The 12,139-nt window shown below is 39.5% G+C and overlaps 1 protein-coding gene across 1 annotated transcript in view; it reads right to left on the reverse strand.

Moving 5' to 3' along the window:
* Positions 1–12,139, reverse strand: part of Zeb2 (zinc finger E-box binding homeobox 2) — a 130,395-nt gene that overhangs the window by 24,784 nt on the left and 93,472 nt on the right. Inside the window, 1 exon segment of the mRNA NM_001033701.2 lies at positions 10,663–10,734. Within this exon segment, the coding sequence (NP_001028873.2) occupies positions 10,663–10,734 (72 nt within the window).

A 12,139-nucleotide genomic window follows, 5' to 3' on the forward strand; every position in this document is an offset into this window, starting at 1 on the left:
GAAAAATCTGGCTTTTATTCACATTGCTATGTCAAGGCAGAGGAAACAGAAGCAGAAGTCATGTGTCTGACTTAGCTGTCTTCTTCACCCTTGGGAAAAAAAACAAATCCTTCGCTAATTGTTGATAAGACAGAGCGATATTTAATTTTGCATTTTTTGAAGCTTAAAGGTATGTGAGTTCACACGACTACTTTGTATAAAGTGGACAAATAAATATCAGCATACATATATTGGCACCAGATAGCTAAAAAGTGGGAGGGGGGGATGATCTTTTTCTCAAGGTACAGGCACACAGCGACTTCTCAGAGCCTCCCAGTGGTGTAGAGCCATGTATAAAGCCAGAGAAGGGCCGTCAAGAGCACCAGAGAAGTTTCTTTTCTTGCAGAGAATTAGGCGTCTTGGTGGTCTCTCCACCCCTGCTCTTATATGGCCTTCTCTGGGGGAGCATGTTCAAATACCAGTGAGAGATTCATGCTAAAAGCTTTAGAAGAGAGAAGAGAAGAGTGAATGGGAGGTGGGAATTTGTAGCAGTCTGCAAGATCAAATATCTCTCTCCACAGCAGGAAGCAACCCAGTCCGCGATGCCATCTAATTTTAAAGTTTGATTTTGTATGAGAGGATTGTGAATATCAAGATCCAGAGGCTCACGGTAACCTTTGAATGACTTTGCCGTGCAGCAGTGCGAAATGACGCAGTGTATTGGCTTTTAACTCCCTGGCTGAACAAAATGTGTTCATCTTTCCCTTAACCGTGTAACCTTACTATCTGGAATGAGCGTTGCTGTATTTAGGACACGGACTTTGCTCAGCAGTTCATACTTTCTTTTCATAGAAAGCCATGAAACAGTCAGTGTTTGCTTTGGATAGTCATTGGGTTTCAAGGTTTGGTTTGCATATCTGGGTCAATATACCTGGGAACTTATTTGAAATGCAAGTTCTCAGGGCCCACTACAGAGTCAACAGTCTGTGTTTTACCAAGACATAGACGAAATCTTGTCTAACTTAAGAACCTGTACTAGTAGGACTCTCTCTTTTTTGTCTCATACTGCACACACAGCATGCCTCTGAGTAATATCATGGAATTACTTCACACGGGGTTGCCTCCTGACCACTTCAGCCTGAGTTTGCTCATCTCTCCTTTGCTTGCTGGGTGCCATTTGCAAATGTGAACCCTTTAATGTTTCACAGCACATTCAATCTTTCTCTTCCACATATGTGAACTGATAGAGGTGTGGACCACGTGTCTCCAGTACTTACTGGGAAGTCTAGAGCACATCTAGTGCTGGATAATTCAAAGATCACAGCAAACTCAGAGCCTGGGACTCCCCATTTGGGCTACTTATCTTGGGTTTGGTTCTAAATTTTCTCACCTGTGAAATGAACCAGCTTGTACCTCTTTGGGTAACCTTAAAGTCACAGCAATCTATACTTTGAATTAATTGCTATAATCAATTTATCCATTCCCTAGGTAAGTCTAGAGAGTTTCATCTGTATTCTTTTCAATTAAAAAGTCAAAATAACACAGATTTCTGGTGGGAGAACCACACATGACGATTAAGAAAAAATATTTTGGAGGTGCCTGGAAACCACAGGCGGCGTTGCAAGGAAAACAGTGCTTATTAAATATTTGTTGAGTGAGAGAAGGAGGCACGCAGGAAGAGGTTAGGAGTGGTCGTTATTTCTATCGGGAACTCTTACTGCGAAGTAGAGATGGCCGCCCCTAATCACAAAGACGAAGCTAATAAAATCCCAGCACTGATGAGCCAGGAAGGGAAGTCCCTCTTCCATGTGCACACCTGTGATGGGGTGTCACCCTGACAATTCCTGTCATCCTGGCCACTGCTCCCACTCTTCTTAAATTTTTTTTGTCATTGATTTTTAAAAGTAGGAATTTACTTTAAAAAAATGATCAAACTCATGATTTGTATGACAGATGTCTGACAGAAAGACCAAAACTTTCCAGCGTTTAAAAAAAAAAAAAACAAAAAAACAAAAAACAAAAAACGGACTGAGACAAACTAGAGGAAAATGACTTGCTCCACGGTAGCAAGTAGGTAACAGTGTGTGTCTTGAGTTCTGACTGCATTTTCCACTCCTCTGTGTTTGCTAACACTTCACTTCTCACTTTATGTGGGAGATACCTGATGTTCAAGCTTGCATGGCTTCCAACCTTATCTTAAAAAAAACTCAAAAATTTCAAACCTTTAATTAAAATCCCTTGTAGGAGAACTAAGAGGATGTTGGGGCTATTAAACCACAAAGAAAACAATGCCTATCTTAACCCAGTCAGAGGAATCACACTGCTGTGTTGTTGGCTCAGGTGATATTTCTACTGTAGGACTGGATTATTTCTGAGGGTCCATTTGCTGTGAGAAGACGGGTTCTGTCCATGTGTACTGAACTGTTATTTTAGAGGGGTATAAATCCCTTATAGGATTCTGCAGTATTCATCCTACACACTCAAACTCTGCTGTTTGCATTCAGTGAAATATCATCAGGAGATGAATTGCAGGGCCAGGGGAAAAACCGAAACTGTAGGGTACCTTGTTTATAGTTCTTAAAATGATCGAAAATGAAATCCAAAGACAGGGCGGCATAGGGACCAATTACAGGGCATGGTGCACCATGTAGCAGAAGAGGGCAGGGCTTTACAGGACTTTTATTCCCACATATCACTGGAATTTTTATTTTCTTAACTGTGCTTCCCAAGGCAATTTCATGAGAAGGAAGGGTGTAGGTAGGAAAGCCCAAATTTTCTAGCCTACAAACTGGCGCCATGAAGATGTAGTGAGGCTAATAATGATTCACACAATTACAAAAGAAGTTTCTAGAAGACCTGGAGGCAGACATCACATTTCTGGACTCCCAGCCCATTGTTCTTTCAACTACATCACAGTGATTCAACATGAGAGAGAAAGACTCCATCTCTGTAGCTTTTGTTTATCATGCTTGATTTAATAACATTTGAAAAGGACCTAGATGCTGAAAAGATCACAAGGACATGAATAATTCTAAATGCCACATTATTACACTATAAAGTCAGTATTAAAAAAGCCAATTAAAATGCCAGCTTTAGTGGCATATATTAAATTTTTCCTTCTCTTTATGTCTGTGCATTTATTTTGCAAATTTAAATTTACTTATTTGCTGAAAGTGTCCCTACCTTCACGGATCTTATACCTTTTTAATCCTTTCTTGGACCTGCCTCTCTCTCTTTCTTTCCTCTGTTTCTATGGTTATCCAGACTGAGTTATTGCATGTCATCATGGCTAACTTTGGTTGGTTGTCAACTTGACACACATGGGGAGACGAAAGCTCAGTTAAGGATTGCCTTCATCAGATTGACCCATGGGCATGTTTGTGGGCATTTCCTACATTGCTAATTCTTGTAGGATGGCCCAGCCCACCATGGGCAGCACCATTCCCTAACAAGAGACCTTGAGCTGAATAAGAAAGGAAGTTTAATGCGAGCCTGAAAACAAGCCAGCAAACAACATTCCTCTGTTGGCTTCTGCTTCAAGCTCCTGCCTTGGTTTCCTTAGCTTCTCTCAGTGATGGAGCTGTAAGCTAAATAAACGTCTTTCTTCCGAGTTGCGTTTAGTTGTGTTGTTAATCGTAGCAACAGAAACCAAACCAGGACAACGGGGAGAAGGAAGAATTTTCTTCAGATTCTGTCCTAGAGATGTTTAACCTTTCTACTTAATATACAAGGACTGCATTTTCCTAATTTCAGTTTTCTTATTTTTTAATCGTTTTAAATGCACTCAATAAATTATAACTCTTGGGAGCATCTTGCAAAGATAAATTATTATGAGTGATTATTTTATTGGATATTCTGATTGCATAGTAAAGGAAATATGTCTTAACCGGAACGTAGAGTGAGAGGCCAAAAAGGAGCTTCATTCACGGTTCGTTTTGCTTTCTTATTTCACAAACTACTTGTTTCCCCCCCACATGCTTAATGACATCCTCCTACATGTGCTCCACTTCTTCAGATTAAATGAAATTGTGTCAGCCCTTGGTAATATCCCATCCCTCACAGGCTTCCCCTCGGAACCCTGCCTGCTTGCATCTTTCTCGATACACAGAGCGAAGAGGCTGGGTCAAACTACTTCTTAATTCACACTGCTGATCCAAACCACTGTTCCCTGTTTTACAAGCTCATTCATCATGAATTCATTCTCTAACTCAAGAGGTGACCTGCTTATGAACGACCAGCACTACATAAAGCTCTATGCATGCTGAGGAGACTATGGAGAAAAGCAAACTTAGTATCTACCCTGAGTCTCCACTCTGTAAAGTTTCTGAAAATTTTTATTTGTGTCTTTCAGACGGAGTCTTGGACTCATTGTGTAGCACAGGCTGGCCTCAGACTCACCATCCTTTGCCTCCCAAATGCTAGGATTAGAGATGCGTTCTGCCATGCCTGGCTTTAACTGTAATGGTCTGAAGTCTAAAGTTACCTTTCTATGCATCATGCTTTAGTGCACTGTCTATATAGTTCAAGGAAAATGACATATGTCCAATGACTATATTTTGTCCAGGCTGTCATTGATCAAAAGGCAGTAGTCCTTCTAGGCATGGTAGGACTTTAATCCCAGCACTCAGGAGGCAGAAATATTCAGATCTCTGTGAGTTCAAGGCCAGTCTGGTCTACATAGTGAGTTCCAGGAGACCCAGGGCCACATATTGAGACCCTGCTCAAAAAAGTCAAAATAACAAACAAGCAAACAAACAGGTAGGAGTCAATACCCAATTGTGTTTAAACCCTGCCCCCTCAGTCTTGGTACTTCAGTAAGCTCCAGACAGTCCAATCTCTCAGAACCAGAACCAGGAACATCTGTGCCCTCACTCCCCATCCTCATCATTCAGTTCCTCACTTCTTAGAGTACTTCACTGATAACCAAAAGCAGACGCACCTCTCAGTCTTCTCTGGGCACTTGCCTTAGTTTACCCTGGAACTATCCTTTCGTTCTTACCCCATTCTTACCGTAGCACACTAAGAGGTGTTCCTTTCTTATCTATGTATTTGCAACAGTACCAAACATGTGCAAAGAGACTTAAACATTTATATGCTTAATCACAGGCTATGTTTTCAAGGCAGAATAGTCTTTCTTGATGATGACTGAATTTATACACGGTCCACAGCAATTACTCTCCATTTCTATTTGAAAAATCATCAGGACTCCTACTTACTTGATGGTCGCTGAAGATCTCTTTTTCTTCTATCCACTTAAGAGTACAACCTACATGATAGAGATCTCTGGTACACTTTGAATTCGGTCAGTTCACTTCAAATACCACTTTCCTCTCTGATCACACTACTGAGACAAAAACACTGGGACCACAGTTACCATCGGGCTCTTCTAAGAGCTTCCTCAGCCTCCTCTCATATTCTCTTTGCTGTTAGTCTCTGTGCACACAGGCATGCTCAGGAGGCTCCTCTCCTGAAGAACTTGCCTGGAAATCTTCAGGCATCGCTCTATTGCTCTAACATATAATCCCAGTCCTCTGTCAAGAAACTCTGAAATATACAATACTTTGCGCTTGGACCTACATATCTTGGTGTACTTCCAATGAAGCAATTTAATACATATATGCATTATTATAAGTAAAAATAATAACATTGGTTAGCAATGAATAAATATTATATCTTAATAGTGTGTTAAGTATTCGGCACACATTCTTCGTGTGTCTTTTCTTTCGGTCACCTGATTACTCTGTGCTCATTGCTTCCTCCATGATGCAGAACAAAATACCTTTACACTTAGTAGGGTCTCAATAAATGACTACTGACTTGTAGAGCTAATGAAGAAACAATTATTTATTTGCAAATTTTGTCTCCCTGCTATTACGGCTATCCCCATTGCCCTATAAAATTTTATGTTCCTTAAGGGCACATATTAAATATTCCATTTCTTTAAAGTTAGCCCTCCCTCAAGCATCGGTTTAAATTCTGTCTGCTTAAGATGAATAATGAAAGAAAAGAGTGTTTGTTTCTTGGTGGCCATTCAGGCTGAAGGAAAAAGGACAAATCCTGATGGTAGTCAGTAGTGAAATAACAAAAAAAATGACAATTTTATCATTATTATATATAAATACTATTAAATCTTCCTCTTCTATAATTAATTTAAGGATGCTAGTTAAAGATGAGGTGAGAAGACTTACTGGGTAGATGCAGGTGGTTACTAAGAGGCTTCCTAACTTGCTTTTGTTACTTGAACCTCAAATGCTACAACAGAACCATGGACGACGGAGTTGTTCAACTGGATGTGGAATGCTCCAGGATGTCAAAGGCTGTCAAATTTGTCAATGGCTGTGGATCTGGCTCAGTCAGTAAAGTGCTTATCATGCAAACAGGGACCTGAGTTTGATCCCCAGAACCCAGGTAAAAATGCTGGGTTAGCCAGGCCTGATGGTGCTGGTGAGGCTAAGGCAAGTGTATCTCTATGAGTTCAAGGCCAGCCAATGAAACATTGTGAGGCCTTGATTTTACCCCTACCCCCTCATTAGATGTTGGGTTCGGTAGCATACACTTAGAAGTACAGTAAGGAGAAGGAGGCAGGTAGATCCTTGGAATCTGCTGGGCAGTCAGCTAAGCTTAGCCTAATCACAAGTTCCAGGCCAAATGAGACAGAACAAAACCACAGCAAAAGAGCAGTGGACTGTTTGTCAAGAACAACATCCAAGGTTGACCTGTGACTTCCACATGCATTTGTACATACACACACACACACACACACACACACACACGGGGTTGGGGGAGCCCAGGGGAAAAGCAGAGGTTCATTTGTTGTGTATTGTATATGGGAAAGCTAGCACAGATGACTCAGTTTGGGATCTTCAGTACCAAAGCCAGGAAAGGGAACATGTGCTTATCCAACCCCAGTGCTAAAGGAGTAAGACTGGACAGCAGTAGATACCTGAAGCCAAGTGGCCAGCTAGTCTAGCTAGATTAGTGAGCTTCAGGTCTAAAACTGAAGGCGGAGAGCAATCATACCAACACGGATCCTTGCTTAAACATGACCATGTACATGTGTGCACTCCTACTCCTGTGTACACATTCACACTAATTTGTACACGAATATCACATGCAATTTTTAAAAGATATATTTTATTCTAGAGAATTTAATGTGGAACAGATGTGAAAGAAGGTAATAGTTATGCCACCCTTTTTATTTGTTTGTTTGATTTTTGTTGGCTTGTTTTTCACACAGGGTTTCTCTGTGCATAGCTCTGGCTGTCCTAGAATATTATCTGGGTAGACCAGGACTCCAGAGAACAGGAGAAGGTGGTGTATTAAGAAGAATTTTCAAGAACTTGGGCTGTATTTCAGTTGGTAGAGTGTTTGCCTTGCATGCACGGCACCCAGAGTTCAAACACAAAATGACTTGAAACAAGGAAGAGGAGTAACCAGGTACATGCCTGTCATCTCTGTACTTGGGAAGTCACTAGAGTCAGGAGGACCAGCAGTTCAAGGTCATCCCACTGACTGTGCAGGTAAACATGGCCTAGATACTGACTCAAGATAGATAGATAGATAGATAGATAGATAGATAGATAGATAGATAGATAGAATTCAAAAGAAACGGCACATTGTTTCAATTTTAATTAACATAAACAAACGCCAGCAGTAAAACATACTAAACTTAAATCTGAGGAAAAAAAGGAAAGCCATCTGACTCGTTCTCCTAGAGGATCAAGTCTCAAGTTGAGAAGTGCCTGTAAATTTTGAATCACCAGGTCCAATGTGCTTGCTCAGCAGTTAATTATTTGAGGCTTTTAATTAAGCTGGCCACTTTCACCTCTATAAAACCTTTCTTTGCTTCAGGAAAATTTTCTTTTCTCTGTCCCTGTAATCATTTTTCTTCTGGGGGATTTGATTTTTCTTTCCACCTTCCAAGAGGCCCATTCTCAACTCTCTACCTCTTTGAATAGATCTGTTCTTTACTGTAAGTCTCACATTCCTATCATGTTAGATACTACCCGGATATATTTGCATGACTCTCATGCCTTCCCCAGTTCTTAGGTTTCAATTAAAAGTGAGAAGAAACACCCTCCACTCCCCCCACATACACATATGCACTTCCTTGTATATAAAACTCGTATGTGAAAATACTGTCTGAAGACTGGTTCAAGATCTTCTCAAAGATGAGTAGATCCAGAAATAGCAAGTATCAATGCATGTGTGCTCGTGCACACACACACACACACACACACACACACACACACACACACACGTTCTCTTGAACTACTTTACCTGTACCGGTTAGTTATTAAAAAGTCTTACTGAAAATTCCTAAGACACTTCACAACCTATGACAAACTTTTTAAACAATCACTTCATGGCTGCAAAACTACATAGTCTACATGGCTATAGAGTCTGATTTTCCTGAGACATCATGGCAGTACAACATGACCCAACTTCTCTTCTTTCTTCTTATGCTGTCTTTATGTCTCAAGCAGTTGTCTGCAGTTTACAACTTCATTTCCCATAAATTCACTTTAATTTAAATATTTTCACCCATTATCTCTACCTAGATACTATTTTCTTCTCTTTAACCTATATTCTACTTCTTCCTTCCCTTTCCCTTCTGGAGCACTGAAAATGTACTTAGTTCAAATTCAACTTCCTATATAAAACCTAGGCAAATTTCCACTTTGCAGGATCTTGTCTATCTCTGTAATTCATAAAAGTATGGCTCCTCTCATTTAATTTATCACTTATTTTCACTTACTGCTTATCATTTTTTCATGTGAATTAGACATTTCTCCCAAATTAAATAATAATCATGCCTTAGTCTTCTTTGCCCCTCTTCTCCCATACATGCACAGAACAGAGACTATATTGAAAACACTCAATGAACATGTATTGATTTATTTATTGACTGAATACATATGAAGCCTAAGAAACACTGAGTATTAGGAGAAAAGCGATCTTAAAGCTCGGTAAAAGGGTGTACAAAATTGATTTGTAAACCTCCCGGATTGGAGTAATTTTTGTTAACCTCATGTTAGACTCAGGTATATACAATGGATGCTCAATTGTCACCTTGTTACACTTTCAGTGGTCAGGAAGGAAATGAAATCAGCTTTTATGAATGCTTGACGCTGAGACAACATTTTTCTCTAAAGAAACCTGAGGCTGTTTTCAAGCCCACAAACTGGGAGTATTTAGAGAGTCCTTAATTCAGGGTATATTATTATTGTTATTATATTTTACATAAAATCATTTGGCTTTCTATGTATATAGAAACAGTATCCCAGCAACATAGAATATTAAAACTAGAAGCATCCTGAGCAGTCAATTAGTGCAACATGCATTTTACAGATATGGAGACTGAGTTCCAAGAGGAGAATTGATTTGCCTGAGGTTGTAATGTAGGCATTGTTCAAGCTGCCTCTAGAAATTAGAATTATCAGTGCTCTGGTCTATGATTTTTCTAGAACCACATGGTTGTATACTTTGAGCTTTGTACTCAACTTGACATTATTCAAATGAGTAAAAACAGGAGTTTCTTTTTAAAATTGTTTCACTTACACCCAAGGTAGTGAACCCATATCTCTTAAGTTATTAATAAGCGTATGTGCAGACAGCATGAGCAGTATGTTATGATGCAGAGTGACTTAAGGGAAATGTGAATGTCATCTTAATTAAAAGCACTTCTGAAGCCACATAAAGTACATGCTTTTTTCATTGGCACGTTGAATGGAGACAGCTATGCGATTTTTTTTTTGTTCTTGTTTTATTTTTAGGGACTGACTTTGTGCTGGGGACTGTGTTGACATTAGTAACGGTGTTACGATGGTGTAGAGGATTGTTTGAGACGTGAAGATCCACCGTGTCTACAGAGTGGATCTATGTTACCTTGTGCTGGGAGAAGAGATGTCGTTAGGGGAGAACATGGAATGTCACCCTTAACCTCCCTTCTCCAGCAACAGTAGAGCTAAATAAACCATTGCCTACTGTTGGGGATTTAGCTCAGTGGTAGAGCGTTTGCCTAGCAAGCACAAGGCCCTGGGTTCGGGCCCCAGCTCCGAAAAAAAGAAAAAAGAAAAAAAAAACCATTGCCTACTATCTCCTGAGTGGTTATTCATTGGTTTTATTTAAAAATGTGAATTGTTAATTCTTATTTAAAAGTCTGTCTGAGAAATGATATTTGATGCCTCTAGTAGGCACAGAGATTTAAAAGTGAGAGGAGAATTTAAGAGATGTTAAATTATTAAGTCTTACAAGGAGTGTTTTGGAAATTTGGATTTGGGGAAGATATTTTGGAATTTGTATTACATCATATCACTTGAATTCTCAATGACAGATATCAAGTAGTAGGTAAGACCAGCATATTATATTATGATTTAACAATTATTTTTGAAGTAGAAGTTAAAACTAGAAAGTCATACAAATCATGTTTGCGAGAGGGTCCATTCATAAAATTCGATACTCCTGAGCTGTAGAGGCAAGTTAGGGTATAAGAATGAAAGACAAATTTGCTTAATAAAATAAGAGATATGGTAAATTCAAAATTGAAACAAAAACCAGACTTCTGAAGTCTAACTTCTTGTTCATCATGGAGGTGCAAATGGACGGGCCTGTGTTTTATCAGATCCAGGAAACCCACATGACACAGAGCAAACATGGTGTTGCTGTGCAAACGGAACTTACCTGTACCATTGTTAATTGTGGTCTGGATCGTGGCTTCTGGCCCCAGAGCATCATAATCCTCCTTCATTTCTTCTGTGGGGGGAAAATTATCTTTAGCATTTGGAAATTATAGAAAGACTTACTATTCTAAGCATGCCAAACATAGGAACAAGGAGGAGTCTTTCAAGGGAAACAGAAAGGCTTCTTGTAAACCTCTAAACAATAGCTTTGTTCAGGCAACTGAATGAATTCAACAGTGCAGGCTGCACAAGAACTTATTTACTTTAAGCGTTACTGCAAGCTGTGAAAAACAGAGGTGCTTATTTGAAGCAAACGAAGGGCTTTTCTTCTGGTGGCAGTTCTAGTGACAAACAGGGGGGGAGATGTTATGTTTTTTTCGATAAGAGTTGAGTCAAAAGTGACTCGAACTTATGAAGAGACACAGTAGCTGCTGACTCTGGATGCTTACTGGCAAGCCAGAATCTCTCATTTTTCTTTCGTGGTCTTTCTCCTCAGTGTAGCTATGATGGGGTTAGTATAGGCAGGCATCCCTTTAAACATCCCCAATTCTGCACATCATAACTTGGAATGCTTAGTTTTACAAACTAACATCCCAGATGTATTAAAAATATCCATTGACTGTTTTACATAAATTTCTAAAGTCTATTTCTCATACCCCCTCCCAATTCTATAAATAGCTTTTTGTTTTGAGCATTTATGCCTCCACAGGCAATCATACTCATTTCCTGATTAAAAAAATATAGAGAAAACAGTAGCTCAATGTTTTAATTAAGATGAAAATATGTAATGTTGAAGGTGGAAATTCATGAATGATTAAAGGCCATTTTTGAAAATGGTAATACTCTCAAATAAGGGAGAAAAATCAGAATTTTTCTCTGTGTACTATATTGTAGAGTATGTGGGAAGGCAGAGCAAGGCAGGCTGCCAGTTAAAAATATTTCAAATAAACAAACATAACATGGACTTTCAAAACCTGAAGCTGTACTGTACAATACTAATGAGCGCCAACCAGGATCCAAGGCGAGGATTTCTGTACTGTAATCCTTTCACTTGGAGCACGAGGAACTGTAAGTTGAACTCTCAGATGTAGCCTGATCTTTTTTTTGTTTACCACATAATACACTACTGTGGTGGAGGAACAACAGTTGCTAGAAAATGTTACAGCGAAACTGAATCTATCTGTATATGGAATCAAAGCTGAAAGAGAATGTTCCTATCAGACACACACACACACACACACACACACACACACACACAGAGAGAGAGAGAGAGAGAGAGAGAGAGAGAGAGAGAGAGAGAGAGAGAGAGAGAGACTAATTTAATGCCACTCTTCAAAACAGTCACATAATTTTAATAATATTTATTTAGACTGTGCATCCACTTCAAATTAACTCCTGACCCTAGGCACCTCCTTTATTCCAAGAATATTTTCACAGGGATATTTCGAAGTTGAGTGCACAGCAGTAGTGTATTGGCA

The sequence above is a fragment of the Rattus norvegicus genome, chromosome 3 (genome assembly GCF_021556685.1).
Source record: "Rattus norvegicus strain SHRSP/BbbUtx chromosome 3, alternate assembly SHRSP_T2T, whole genome shotgun sequence".
Classification (NCBI taxonomy): domain Eukaryota; kingdom Metazoa; phylum Chordata; class Mammalia; order Rodentia; family Muridae; genus Rattus; species Rattus norvegicus.